This window comes from Parus major, chromosome 6, assembly GCF_001522545.3.
Source record: "Parus major isolate Abel chromosome 6, Parus_major1.1, whole genome shotgun sequence".
Lineage (NCBI taxonomy): Eukaryota > Metazoa > Chordata > Aves > Passeriformes > Paridae > Parus > Parus major.
In genome coordinates, this window is record NC_031775.1 from 3210193 (window position 1) to 3225025 (window position 14833).

At 42.6% G+C, this 14833-nt stretch overlaps 1 protein-coding gene across 5 annotated transcripts in view; it reads right to left on the reverse strand.

Moving 5' to 3' along the window:
• Window positions 1-14833, reverse strand: part of PCDH15 (protocadherin related 15) — a 538462-nt gene that overhangs the window by 162758 nt on the left and 360871 nt on the right. For all 5 annotated transcript variants that reach the window (XM_033515678.1, XM_033515674.1, XM_033515677.1 and 2 more), the window contains 2 exons: window positions 5500-5608; window positions 611-723 (listed from right to left, as the gene is read on the reverse strand). In XM_033515678.1, coding sequence (XP_033371569.1) covers window positions 611-723; window positions 5500-5608 — 222 coding nt within the window. The remainder of the gene's footprint in view (window positions 1-610; window positions 724-5499; window positions 5609-14833) is intronic.

Below are 14833 nucleotides of genomic sequence, written 5' to 3' on the forward strand. Positions count from 1 at the left end.
CAGTGCCCAGCCCTGAACACATTGGCCAGAGAGGCTGTGGGCTCTCCTGCCTGGGGCTGTGCCAGAGCTGTGTGCACACAATGCTGTGCCCTGTGCTCTGGGATGGCCCTGCTGGAGCAGGGAGGTGGCACCAGCTGCCCTCTGAGAACCCTTCAGCTTCAGCCATCCTGTGACCCTGTGAATATTCACTACTCAAGTATGAATTATTCACTGCTACCCCTGCCTGACCCGTGCTGGGATTCTGTGAATATTCACCACTCACACAATTATCTGTATCCCTATGATCTGCTAGAATGGGTTGTGAACTGAACACGCAAGATAGAAACCAGCTGCATTCTCAGGACAACGGGGCTCATAAAAAGCGAGGGGACAAGTGATGCTGAGTTTGTTCACACAATGTAACATGATGTGTTAGAACTCTGCCAGGGTTCATTCCCTTTCCACAAACGCTTCACACCCTTCTTCCCCCTGATGATGCTAAATGACGCCTGACAGGCTAAAAAGGAAGAGAAAACTGAAGAAGAGACAATCAGGCCCACCCCACATTTTCTCCAGACCTTTTTGTTTTCCAAAGAATATAAAAGAACTGAAAAAACTCAGCCCAAATTACCTTAATAACCAAGTCAAACTTCTGGTGTAAATCCCTGTTTACTGGCTTGAGGAGCGTCAGTTCAGCCGTTGTGAGATTCATATGGAAATACTGGGGATAATCCTCAGGAGTACCTGCGAAAAAGACATTGAGGTTTTAACAGCTCTGAAGGGTTTAGCTCAGCAATGTGTTTATTTTACTCATTGATCATCAAAGCAACAAAGCCTCATTCTGTTATTAGAAGGATAAAATATTGCCCTATGTGGACATGGAGATTAAGGATATTATGAAGTTATGTGTTTAGAATTATTATTTTCTTATCTCCAAACCCACAAAGATTCCTCTCAACTGGGACTCACTAAGTACTTGATAACAACAGGAATATCATTAATAGCATATAAATAATATATATAAGTAATAAAACAATAACAATATGATAACAATAGGTAATTTTAGAAATCCTTCTAAGAAAAGTTTCTCCTCAGGGAGGAAGTACCAGATTTATTGTCAGTTGGAAATGGTGTTTTCATGGCTGTGGATTTCCAGGATATTCTCTAGGCTAGTAAAAACAGAAGCCTCAGAGCCCAAATGGATTTAGGAGCCCATGGAGACTGAGAAAAGGCTGTGCCTGGCTGTACCAAGGCTGTGCCTGGCAGCTGCAGTGCAAAAATGTGCCTATGCCTAAGCCAAAAGGTTCCAGCACCACAGCCTGGCACAGGAGGAGGGAAAAATTCCAGCCACAGCAATTCTGAGCCCTGAGATTCTCAGAGAAATGATGCAAAAGGGCTCAGAAAGCCCAAGTGTTCCACACAGAGTGAACTGCAGCATTCCCAGCTCAGCAATACTGCGAGAACATCCCAAGAGCCAAAATTCTAAGTCTAAAATCTTGAGGGTTTAGGTATGGAGCAGTCCTGTCAGCAGCTGAGGACAGGATGTGCTCATGGCTCAAGGAGAAGAGCCCCAGAACATCCCCGAGCCCTGGGAGCCCCTAAAGCTGCCGTGGGAACAGCACAAACCCGACCCTGCCAAACCCCGAATCCAGCCAGCACTGAGACACAGATTCAACACAAGGGAAGATCACTTTCCTGATAAATGCTGCTGGTTTTTGTTCCCCTTGCAAGTGCAATGGCTAGAAAGTACTTTCAGAAAGCCAGGAGATAAATTACTGCAATATTTTAATTTGCAAACCTCAAATGATAACTGTTTGCTAGATAAATAAATTATCTATATATTTATATATATTATATATGTGTGTTTTTCTGTGACTCTCTGAATCTACACCTCTATCATAGACCCAAAATGCAGCAAAAGAATCACCATGGATTATTTTTTCTCTTATACCACCACCACAAATTCAGAGCTTCAAGCTCCAAGTCCTGTATCCCCTTGCCTTGCCTTTTAATTTCAAGTTCTAATTAATTAATCTAATTTTTGGAGAGCACAAGGCCCCTGGCAGGACCTCCAAACTTTTGGCAAGTAACAGATGGCTGGTTTTAGAGGCTGCGCATCACCACGGCTGTTGCTGAAGTTAAGTGTCACAAAATTAAGGACAAAATGCAAAAACTCTGAGAAAGGAGAAAACAAGAGGTGCCCTAAAGGAGAATAAATACATAGGTGAGGAGGGTAAGAGTCACGAAGGGATCTAGAGAAGGGAAGATGAGGTTAATATTGTGTAAAGATGTCAGGAAAGAATACAGGAAAAAAAAGGGAAAAAAATCAAACCTCAGAAACTCCACTAACAACCAACCCAACCTCAGCAGGTAAAGGAGGAAAAGGCAGCAAGGTGGATGATAGAAAAGCAAAAATACAGGAACAACACAGGTGGATCTCCAAATCCTTACTGGGGATGCCTGCTCAGATCCTGCCCACCTCAGGAAGAGCTCAGATTCCTGTATTCCTAAAGTCTGGGAGCCAGGTTTTTCAGGAACAGGGATATCTGCTTCTGGATATACAAAATCATTTCCATTTTGACAGTGCAGAGCAGCCCTCAGTCAACCTCTGCCTGCTCTGAAATCCAGGGATGAGCTCAGATTCTCCTGGCTCCACAAATTCCATGTGTTTGGAGAGGCTGAAGAATCAAAATGTGGGGGGCCAGCAAGGGGGAGAAGGAAAGGACTCCCCAATTCGCTTTTCCCAGAGCCAGGGGAGGGGTTTTGTGGACCCTGGGACTTGAAATGGACACAGGACTGGAATCTTCCCTTCCCAAAAGCTAGTGTGCATTTCTGACTCTTCCTTAAAAACATCATCCAAAAGTGTCCAAAACTGGCAGCGGAAATCACACAGAGGCAAAAGCTAATAATTGGAAGGAAAATTTGGCTTTTCTCAAGGAGTGTCCCAGAGAAAATAAGGTCTTCAAATTACTCCTAATAGTAATTTACTATTAAAAATAATACATTTTACTATTAAAAATAATAAATTTTAAAATCAAAATAATAAAAAATACTGGTAGAATCAACAACATTGCTAATAAAAATAAAGGGAAGGGCCTTGCTTCACACCTGGATAAGTTCAGCGAAAGTGGGTGTATTGCAAAGTCCCAAAGAAATAAACATTTCCACAAGCCAAGGACTGAAAAAGTTAGTGTATTACAAAAAAAATCTTAAAAAATTCTAAATATCCTATTTCCAAATGTTAATAAATATGTCAAATATCCACAGTGCTCAGAGTATTTGCTTTGTTCAGGTGGGCAAAGAAAGAAGGGAAAAGAAAAATCAAATAAAACTGAGTCAGATTAAATAAAATCATTCTCATAAGTGACTTATTCCCTAATTCCATGGGCACAGTTCAAAGCTCCCAGTTTTTAAAAAAGGACATTCCCCAAGATATCAAGGAGAAGGAGGTTTAGATCTAAAGAAAAGGAGGAAGAAAATCCACATAAGGAGAAATATCTGCAAGGCCCATTTCCTGTGGAACTACTTAATATCTACTACTTCTGAGGCTAAAACAGAAATAGCAAATCCTGGGAGAGATGGAAGGAGACTTAAAATCCAAAAAGAAATCCTTTGGAAGGGCACAGGGGAGGGAAAATAAGGAAAATAAAAAGAGAAAACCAGAAAAGAGGGAAAAAGACTGATTGAAGGGAGGGGAAAAAAAGGAGGAAAAAAGGAAGGTAAAAAGAAGCAAACAAGTAAATTTTAAAAGAAAGAAAATAGAAAGTAGAAAAAAGGAAACAAGCAAAAAGAAATGAGGAAAAAAGATGGAAAAATTAAGAAAGAAGCAAAAAGGAAGAAAAAAGAAGGAAAAGAGAAAGAAAAAAGAGGGAAAAAGGAAAATAAAAGGGAAGGTGAAAGAAGGAAAAAATAAGAAAAAAGGAAGAAAAGAAAAAGGAAAATATAAGAAGAAAAGAAGGAAAAAAGGGAAAGAGAAGGAAAATATGAAGGAGAAAACAAAAAAAGAAAAAAGAAGGCAAAAAAAGAAAATAGAAGGAACTGAGAAGGAAAAGAAAAAGAAAAAAGAAAAAGAAGGAAAAAGGCAAAGATTAGTAGCAAGTAAAGTAAAAAAGAAGGAAAATAGAAACTAGAAAAAATAAATGAAGAAAAAATAAGAAAAAAAGAGAGGAAAAAAGAAAGAAGGACTAGAAGAAAAGATGGGTAAAAGAATGAAAAAAGAAGGAAAAAAGAAAATAACAAAAAAAGAAAGAAAAAAGAGCAAAAAGGTTGGGGAGGAAGGGGAAAAGAAAAAAAGAAAAAACAAAAAGAAAGGAAAAAGAAGGAGAACAAGAGAAGTAAAAGAAAAGAAGAAAAAATAAAGTAAAAAATGAAAGAATGAAGGAAAGGAAATGAAAAAGAGATGGAAAATTGAAAAAAAAAAGAAAGCAAAAAGAAAAAAAAATTAATAAATAGAGGAGGAAGGGAGAAAAAAATGTAAATAAGGAAAAAGAACAAAAGAAAGAAGAAAAAGGAAAGAAGGAAAAAGAGGAATAAAAAGGAAGGAAAAATAAGGTTCCCAAAGTAACCCAAATTGCTGCACCACACCTTTCTGAATTATTTCATGGAGGTCAGAACAGCCACTCCAATATTCCCAACATCCAAGGTTAGTGACACACAAACTTTAATAATTACACTCCTGAAGAACTCTGTAAATTATGCAAAAAACCTTTAGAAGTTGGCCTAAACATGGCCCTCAGTTAGAGCTGTCCCTGCAAAACTTAGGAATAAAATCAATTTATGACATTTATAAGTAAGTCCATTTGCAGAGCTAAACCTCCACAATGTGGTCCTCATAATCCTCTCTTCCACCTCCCCTTGGCTGAGAAAACCATGGAGTTCAACAGAGGGAAGAGAGGGAAAAGATGTGGTTCCACAAGTTCCTGCATTTCCAGATCCCACAGAAAGGTCCTCATGTACATTTTGGGAACAGCTGGGCAGGCAGAGCCCTGCAACTGCCAACCAACCTCAGGCCCTTCCATGGTCACATCCTACAAGCCCAGAAACAAATGCCAAACACAGGGAAGCAGCAGGAAAAAAGAAGACAAAGCAGCATAAACAACAAAAGAAACTTTAAATTAAAAAAAGGAGAGCTCACAGGCAGCAAAATTGGATGCAGTAAGATCCTTGGAGCTGCCCTGTGCCACATGATTTTTGGGATGAAATCTGCTCTAATTGCCTTTTTTTAGCCTCTTTTTTGTGTCTGTCAATGGAAAACACATCCCAGCAGAGCTCTCCTTTCCTTCACTGTGTTGTTCCAACCAGACAACAATTCAGGATGCAATCTGAATAAACGCTAATAAATAACCACGTCAAATGAATTTCCACTTGGCAATTAAACACCAGCAGGTAGAACAATTCCAAACATCCCACTGACCACACGAGGATTTTTTATCAGGGTTCCACTCTCCCAGGTAATCTTTTCCTGGGTGGTCATAACAGAGGGACTGCTTGGGAGGGATAGGAAAAGTAGCAGACACCAACCAACTAGGATGGAATAGAGGATGCCAGGTCGATCAGAAGGAGGCTGGATGTTTCGGTCCTGATCTATGGCTTGGATGGGTGGAGTGACACTGATGGGATTCACACGGGTCTGAAATGAGAAATCACATTGGAAACAGAGCAATTAGAAAGCCAGCAGGGAGATCTGAAGGTTTAGCACAACAACATCTCACTTGGAAGGGTATTGGAGGAGAAAAACCTTCAGAATAAGAATATTTACAACTCATGATCCCTTTAAATCCAAATTAACCAAGCAACATGAACATTTCTATAGCAACCTCCTTTGTGTGAGATACAGCTTTAGGATAGATCCCATAGGAAAGGAATCACAAAATCCCAGAATGGTTTGGATGGCAAGGGACCTTAAAGCCCATCCAGTGCCACCCTGGCCATGGGCAGGGACACCTCCCACCATTCCAGGCTGCTCCAAGCCCCAAAGTCCAACCCAGCCTTAGAGGCTTCCAGGGATCCAGGGGCAGCCATGGCTTCTCTGGGCACCCTGTGCCAGGGTCTCCCCACCCTTCCAGGAAACAATTCCTTCCTTATATTTCACCTAAATTTCTCCTCTGGAAGTCTGAGGAGAAATTCATTCCCTGTGTCCTATCACTCCAGTTGCTGATGAAAAGTCCCTCTCTAGCTTCCCTGTATCCCTTCAGACCCTGGAAGGTCTCTACACAACCTTCTCTTCTCCAGCCCCAAGTTTCCCAGACTGGCTCCGTAGGAAAAGTGCTCCAGCCCCCTTATCAGCTTAGAAGCTGATAGTAAACACTTGATAAAGGAAGTTCACAAATACTTGACTGTGTTTCTATAAATAGTCCCTCAAATCAGGGATTTCAGTCATCACTGTGAAACACAGCAAATGCCTGAAAATAGGAAAACAGCAAATTGAACTGGAGCACAATCAGGAGCTGGAATGGCTGTGATCCACAAATACACACTGCAAAAGAAACTTAAAGTACAGACATTTCAGGGATTGCTACATTGGAAAAGTGTGGATGGGTGTGGGAACAATTCACCACTATTTGGAAGTGAACTCAAATGTTTAACATGGTGATAGAATTGTAAAATCATGGAATAGTTTGGGTTGGAAGGGACCTTAAAGGTCCAAAATTTCACCCCCTGCCATGAACAGAAACACCTTCCACTATCCCAGGCTGCTCCAAGCCCTGTCCAGTCTGACCCTGGACACTTCCAGGGATCCAGGGGCAGCCACAGCAGCTCTGGGCACCCTGTGCCAGGGCCTGCCCACCCTCCCAGGGAACAATTCCTTCCCAATATCCCATCTATCCCTGCCCTCCGGCACTGGAAAGCCATTCCCTGTGTCCTGGCTCTCCATCCCTTTTAAAGAGTCTGCATTTTTCTTGTAGCTCCTTCAGGTCCTGCAAGGTCACAGTCAAGCCACCCCAAACTGGTGCCGGCTTTCATCTCTGTCAATCCAGCCTCCAGTGTCAGCTGCAGAGCTGCCATTCCCAACTCCCACAGTTTCAGTGACCTTGGCTGCTCAACCAGCCACAGATGTACCACCCATGGATGTGTGCACACCAGGCTTTTCCCTCCCCTTGGAACATTTCCCTGCATGTCAAAAACCCTTAATGAGCTCTGTGAAAAACCAGACGCCCTTTTTTTCCCACATACAACTCGTCCTGGCAGCCTTTCTGTGTTCTTTCTGTGGAAAGCTCTGTGTTCTGCAAGAGGGGACTTGAAATTTAGCGTGGGAATAGAAATGAGACAAGTCCACACTTGGCCAAGTTTTGGCAGAGCTGTCAGGAATCATCCTGCTGAGAGCTGGAAGGGAGATGAGAGCTTCGGTGCTGCTGAGGGGAAACTTAGAGGGAAAAGGGATGAGCAGAAGAAGAAGCAAAGGATAGAGGAAAGGCAGTTTATTGACCCCCTGTGTAGGTGTGGATGGGTAGCCCCATAGTCACCTGCCACCATACCCCAAAGTGTCACCCCCCCAGTCATTTCCAACAGGTTCCTCAAGTCCAGAGGCTCTTCCAGCCTTTTCCACACCAAAGTAATTTAAGGTACAGATATGTCAGGGATAGGCACATTAAAAAGTGAGGATGGTTGTTCTTGGCCTCCCAAATTGGGACTGGGAAACTTCTCACTCCACTCCTGCTTATGGCTTTTGTCCCTGTCCCACTGGCCAGGTGCTTTGTCAGCACCCAATTCCATTTGGGACTCTTTGAAAAATTAAACTCTTAAAAGCATAATGAGGGAGATGAGCTCAAAATAGGCAGAAAGAAAGAGAGAAGAAGATATATTTGACATCTGCTTGAATTTTTAAAAGGCTTTAGGATGGCATAGAAGTTGCATGGGAAGAGAGAATATTGTGCAGAAAACTGACCAAGGCTACAATTCTATTTCAAGATTCACAGATCAGTTGGAGTCCTCTCACAAAACCCCACATTTGAGTTAGAAACACACCCACAACAAAACCAATCCCATCAGTTAGTCTGGGTTTAAACTCACTATTAATGCCCAGAGAAGCTGTGGCTGCCCCTGGATCCCTGGCAGTGTCCAAGGCCAGGTTGAACTTTGGGGCTTGGAGCCACCTGGGATAGTGGAAGGTGTCCCTGCCCATGGCAGGGGGTGGCACTGGATGGGCTTTAAGGTCCTTTCCAATCCAAACCAGTTCAGAATTCTGGGATTCTATGATTCCAATATTGCAGGCCAGGCTGAGTCTATGCTAAACCAAGACTAAGATCGGAATTGTTCAACAAATAACTTGGATAGCAAGAACAATGCCTTATTTTCCAGTTCAAGGAAAAGCTGTAGAGAAGCACTTAGAACCCCTGCATTTAAGATGAAACAGGTTCTGGCTGAACAGAAGATATTTTATCCCACACTTCCAGCATTGCACCGACCCCTGGGAAACAAAGCACTCAGTTGAACAGAAACAAGTGCAATAGGGCAATGAATTATAAGGAAGCTGAGAATGAAAAGTGAAATCCATTAATTTTTTTTCTCCAGGTACTCTACACACCTAAAATGGGCTAGGAGATATGCACCATCTGCTGAAACTTTCAGGGATAGAATCATAATCAAATCATGGAATGATTTGGGTTGGAAGGACCTTAAAACCTATTCTGTTCCACAAAACAATGGAATTCCATTCTGAAGCCACTGGGAATTCCATCCCAGCACCTGCCCACCCTCACAGGGAATGATTGCTTCCCAATATCCAATCTAAATTTCCCCTCTGTCAGTTTGAACACACTCCCTCTTGTTCTGTCACTCCAGATCCTGTTGCAGGGTCCCTCTCCAATTTCCCTGCAGCTCCTTCAGACCCTGTATGGGACTATAAGGTCTCCCCACAACTTTCTCTTCTCCAGGCTGAACGGCACAAAATTTAATAATTTGAAGCTGTTTTGAGTTAAATTGGCTGATGTGCCTTGAAGGAAAACTCAAGGTACTTTCATATTGCTTTAATAATCCGCAGACAATGCAGAATCTTTTTCATTCAAATTTAGAAATTATAACTACGGAAACATAAAACAATGAAGCAGCCATTACATTAATAGTGGGTAATAGTACATTAATAAATTAATCAAAGCACACATAGGAAGTTTAAGAAAGTGTGTATATGCTTTTAATCAGAAATAATTATTTTTAAAATGAGGAGTCAAACTAGGCATCTTCCCTAGGCATCCAATATTCTTGCAAGAGGCATAAAAATCCCATACCAGGCTCCTTCTCAGGACTTTCATGAGGAGATGGAAGCCTATTATAAGGACAAGAAAACAGATTAATGAAGGAGTGAAGTGTCTGAGGTGCCCATGGGTGCCAACTGGAGGCAAAAGCAAGAGCACGGGAGGCTTTGGCAGGGCAAGGCTGGAAAAAGTGCTGGGAAAGTCAGCACAGAGCCACAGCAGGGCAGGGAGATCACTCGGAATAAACAGCCGGCCTTCAAATCCCAGCCTCTGCCAAGGGGGACATGAAAGGCTGCCCAAGCTCTGGCAGAGACGGGTGATTAAAAAACAAACAAGATCTTGCTTGTCTGAGGGTGGAATATGCACTCATTTTTTTTCCTCATTAGGGAACAGCTCCCACAGTTATTGGTGTGGTGATTAATTGACTTCCAGGTGTTCAATGTAGCAGAACTGGGTAGGCCAAAAAGCAGAACCCAAACCTCACCTTGCAACTCCTTGCACAAATATTAATAAATTTTAAAAAATCCTCCTTCAAACAGAGCCGTGATGGGGAGCCTGCCAGGTAGTCTGCAGGGCCACAAGATGATCAAGGCAGAAAAATACTTAAAAAAAGCTCAGAGAGAATAAGGTAGCAGCAAAAACCTCATTCCCTCCACTCTTTTGTGTTCACCATGGATGCACAGCAGCACCTTCTCCATATGGGGTGTCCAGCAGGTCCTGCAAAAATCCATGGCCTTCAGAGATATTATGGATGGAAGAAGGTAAATTAAGAATCCCATTCGTGCCAGGGGGTTTTAGGCTCCTACTGAAGACAGCGAATAAAAGAAACAGCTGATATTTTTAATGAATGTATTTAAATGGTGCTTAATAATTCAGGAGTGCAGTTGCATTCAAAAATCCAAACAGGATTTTTAGGTATCAGCCTACATATTGATTTCACAATCCCATGATCCCATGGAATGATTAGGAGGGAATCTACAACTGAGATGAAGAATATGCATTTGGGGCTTTCAAGAACAAGAAACAAAAAAAAGAAAAGCACCCCAAAATAAATATGACTTTTAAAATAAAAATAATATATTTTCCAATATTTTTAATGTATTTTATTTAAATTATTTTAGGATGTCCAGGAACGCCAGGCTTCCAATAGAAGGATGTGGACAGTGTGAAATTATTTTTAAATTTTTAAATTAAAGTCAGGGTACAACAATAATTGTTCCACAGCTGATAACAAGGATTTAAAAAATCAGATTTTCTATCTTCTCCATCCACCTGAGATGCAAAGCTGAATTTGCCAACCATTGATACTTAAGGAAAACTTTCTCTTTTGGAGAAGATGAAAAAGAGAGGAAATGGCACATTTTGGGAGTTGGAATAACATAATTTTCTGCTTTGAGCTTCTTTTTCCATTGATGAGGGGATTTATGGTGTATTTTGGGGGGTTCTGGGGTGTATTTTGGCATTTTTTTGCTTGTTACCATAAAAATCATTGTGTTCTAGGAAAGTGAAAGCCAACTGAAGCAAACATTCCTCAGCTAGGGAGGTTCTTTTCTGAGCAGATAATATATTCCTGAGAGGTGCTTTTTGTTCGATTGAAGACCATGAACCAGCTCCAGGTTTCACTCTGGTGATGCCGCTGTTTCACAACCACTTGAGCACTTGAGCTCCCAGCAGAGACATCCTTGGGACTCAGGGGCCAGGGCCACCACACCAGCACAAGTAAACATTGGAAAATTCTGCAAAGGATAAAATTGCATGGAAAGCAAGAGTTCCTGAAGTTTTCCTTGGATTTACCAAAGTGAGCTCAAGAAATCCACTGAGATAAGGGACAAAAACCTACACAGGCAATTTATTTTTGAGTCAAATACAGCAAGACATTTTCTACCCATGAGTCCCACTGCAGACTGAGCTTTTCAGGCATAAAGGCAGCTAGAAAACTAAACCAGAGAGACCAGAGCTCCTGGAGCGGGGCCAGCGGAGGCTGCGCAGCTGAGGAAGGGCCTGGAGCATCTCGGTGCCCAGGAAAGGCTGAGGGAGCTGGGGCTGCTCAGCCTGGAGAGGAGCCCCAGCTGAGAGGGGCCCTCAGGCCTGGCTGGCCCTGGCTGCAGGGAGGGCTCCCAGCAGGGCCCAGCCTCTGCTCCGGGGGCCCAGCAATGGCACCAGAGCCACGGGCAGGGCCTGATGGCAGCAATTCCCCCTGGCCAGGAGGCACAACTTCTTCCCTGGGCAGTGCCCAGCCCTGAACACATTGGCCAGAGAGGCTGTGGGCTCTCCTGCCTGGGGCTGTGCCAGAGCTGTGTGCACACAATGCTGTGCCCTGTGCTCTGGGATGGCCCTGCTGGAGCAGGGAGGTCGCACCAGCTGCCCACTGAGCACCCTTCAGCCTCAGCCATCCTGGGATTCTGTATTAGAACAATCAGTTCCCACTGGACATTTCACACCAATATTTGATACCCTTAAAATTATTATTTTTACAGGCAGCTGTAATTCTGGCCACTGGACTTCAGATAAGTCTCAGGACCTTCCACCTGCATCATTCTCACAGCTCAGCTGAGAAATTTGCTGCTGAACTCTCATCCTTCTGGAAAACAAGGCTGAGGAGCTTTTCTCCAGATGGAAAATATCACTAAAGCAACACACATTGCCCCTGGTGCCATCCAGAATCCCTTCCCAGGGAGCCCTGCACTATTAAACCAACAAAGTTCTTGATGAATTGATGAATCATTATGGATTCTCCTTCTGTGTTCCTGAGGTTGGAATACAAACTGTAAGTGGGAAATGAGCTGAGTTCTCTCCATGCTGTGCAGAACTGCCTGTGACTTCACCAACACTCGGCACTAAAACAGCAGGGAGAGCTGCAAAACCATTCCAACATCACTCCTTGCTGCTGTCTCAGCTGCTCTGCCAGCCCAACAAGGGCTGTGACAAAACACTAATGAGCAGAAATCCATCACAGAGCACTTGCATGTCAGCAAAACGTGGGGAATGTTTCAGTGCAGTTATCCAACCACAACGGAAGTCAATCCAAAAAGCAGGAATATCACTACAAATGTAGGAGATAACACCAAAATCTCATCATTAGTCAAGCCATGTCACATCAAATGTCCCATTTGTAGGATCTCACTGTTCTCCCTCTTTTCTTGCCTTCCCACTGGCAGCTACATTCCTGCCTTTGATCAGACCCGAAGGAGGCAGAGCCTCACATCAGGAGCCAGCAGAATTCTTGTGCTGCTCCTTGAAGGCTGATGTGACACAGAGATGTACAGGGATCCAGGGGGAATGGGATCTTCCGACCCTTTGCATTGCCACAACGCAGGAACTGTGGGCCAAGACCTCAGCTGAAACATTTGGAAACAAACCCCAAGTATGGATTTAAAACACATTTTGAAGCTGAAAGAGAATAAATTCTCTTCAGGAAATTGTTAGATCAAGTTGTCATGGGAGCTAAAAAGAGGTTTTTATAGCAACAGTTCTGGGCCAGGAAGCACTTCCCAACTTGAGGAAACCAAATCTACGTTGCTAAACCCCAGAGATTTACAGCTAATTCACCCGATTTATACTTCTTAGAATTACAGAATCAGTAAAATTGAAAAAGAGCTTTACATCATCCAGTCCAGCCATCAATCCATCACCACTAATCTGTGTCCTCGAGTGTCACACACACACTTTTTTTTAACCCCTCCAGGGAAATGATGGGGTAGCCACAGCTTCTCTGGTCAAAGCTGTGCCAGGGCCTCCCCACCCTCACGTCGGAATGTTCTCCTAGAAATGTTCTCCTAATATCCAATCTAAATCTGTTCTCTGGCAGTTTGAAGCCATTCCCCCTTGTCCTGATACTCCATGCCTTGGAAAAGTCTATCTCCATCCTTCTTGTAGCACCTTCATTATTGGAAGTCTTGGAAGGCCATAACTGGGTCACCCCAGAGCTTCTCCTCTCCAGGCTGAACAATCCCAGCTGTCCCAGCCTTTCCTCCCAGCAGAGCTGCTCCATCCCTCTGATCATCCTGGTGCCTCCCCTGGTCTCTCTCCAGCAGCTCCAGGTCCTTCCTGTGCTGGGTCCCCAGAACTGATCTGCAAATTTAAAACGAAACTAACTTTTCTCTTTATTTATTTTTCAGGAGTTCCCCTTCATTTCCAGAAGCCACAGCTAAAAAACCACAGTGGGTAATTTACGCTGTTGGCACCTGTGACTTGACCTGTCTTGTCTTCTCTCAGGGTAAAAATGTGTTTTGGTGACCAATGGGAAAAATTAAGACAGAGGATTAATTATTCAATTCACCTTCTTTTTAAACTCAGCAGTAAATTATCAAACAGCTTTTAGCTCCTGATTTAACTGCTCAGTACAACCCATGGCTGCTGCATTCCTGGGTTTCTGTCATGCCCCATGTTTATGCAATTTCTTGAAATGAAAACTGTAAAATTCAAATATCCTGGCAGCTCAGGTTGTTAACAGAGTAAGCTGTCAGAGAACACAATTCCTTCCATTCATTTGTAAAAACAAGCCACCTTTGAGGGGAAGAAAAAAACCCCAAAATATATTGAAAGAGCAGCAAGAGAGCATAATGAACCTGAGCACGGAGGAAAACAGAGACTATTTTTATCAATGATGTCTCCTAGGAACAGCAGGGCCAAAAAAGAATTGAATTTCATCAGGATCTGATCACAGTGCTTACTAAATTGCTTTTTCTGTATCTGACATGCTTGATAAGAAGTGTCCCCAGCAGTGTCTGTGCAGGGGACTAAATGAAATGCATTATGCAGTGGGCCTCCTGCCTCAGAAAAACCAGAATTCAGGCCAGAGCTTCTCTTCCTTCCAAGATGATGACTGGCATTAAAGAAAATAAACATTTCTGTTTTGACATTTGGCTTTTTTCCCATACAACTATGAAGTCTATTTCCTTGATTATCCCTCAAATTCTTGATGGTGGGTTTCTTATTATTCCGAATTTTGTGCAGAGGAGCAAACTGTGAAGCCTAAGACATATGTACTACATCTCCCCAAAAATCAGAAAATATTTAGCAACCATGTAGCACCACCATAACAACTTCCAGATTAGTTTTATTTTCATTTCTAAGAGTAATTTCTTTGCAATTAAAGAAATCCTTGTAATATTAACCAAATTTTCTTTCCTTGTAAGTACTATTTCTCACAAAGGGATAATTCTCTCTATAATATATCTATATCTATATATATTTCTCTTCCTAAGGACAACAGGCTGACGGCTTCTCTTTGCCTTTAGAAAAATTAGCCACACAATAATACACCACAAAAGGCACAAAAAGTTACAAGCAAATGATAAAAGAGGAGAAAGATTTGGTGGGAAAATATAACCAGCACCAGGCATCTTTCTTAATTTCAGTTGTATGGAACTAGTCAAAATCCCAATAAAGTAATTAATTTAAATAAAGTAAAAAAAAAAAAGAGAGAAATATCAGGATGAACAAGTCAGTGTTTCACTCAGGCCCTTGGTCTCTTGGCTGACTCTCTTTACACAGACATTTTATTGCAATAATGTCGGTGGTTCTTTCTCTTATTCCTACATTTCACCTTCCTGGACAGCATTTGGCATTTCCTCATTTGAAGGAACAAGCCAGGTCCAGAGTCTCAGAGCAGTGGGAATTTCAGAAGGCTGAGCGAGGAGGGGGACAACCGGAGTAAGCAA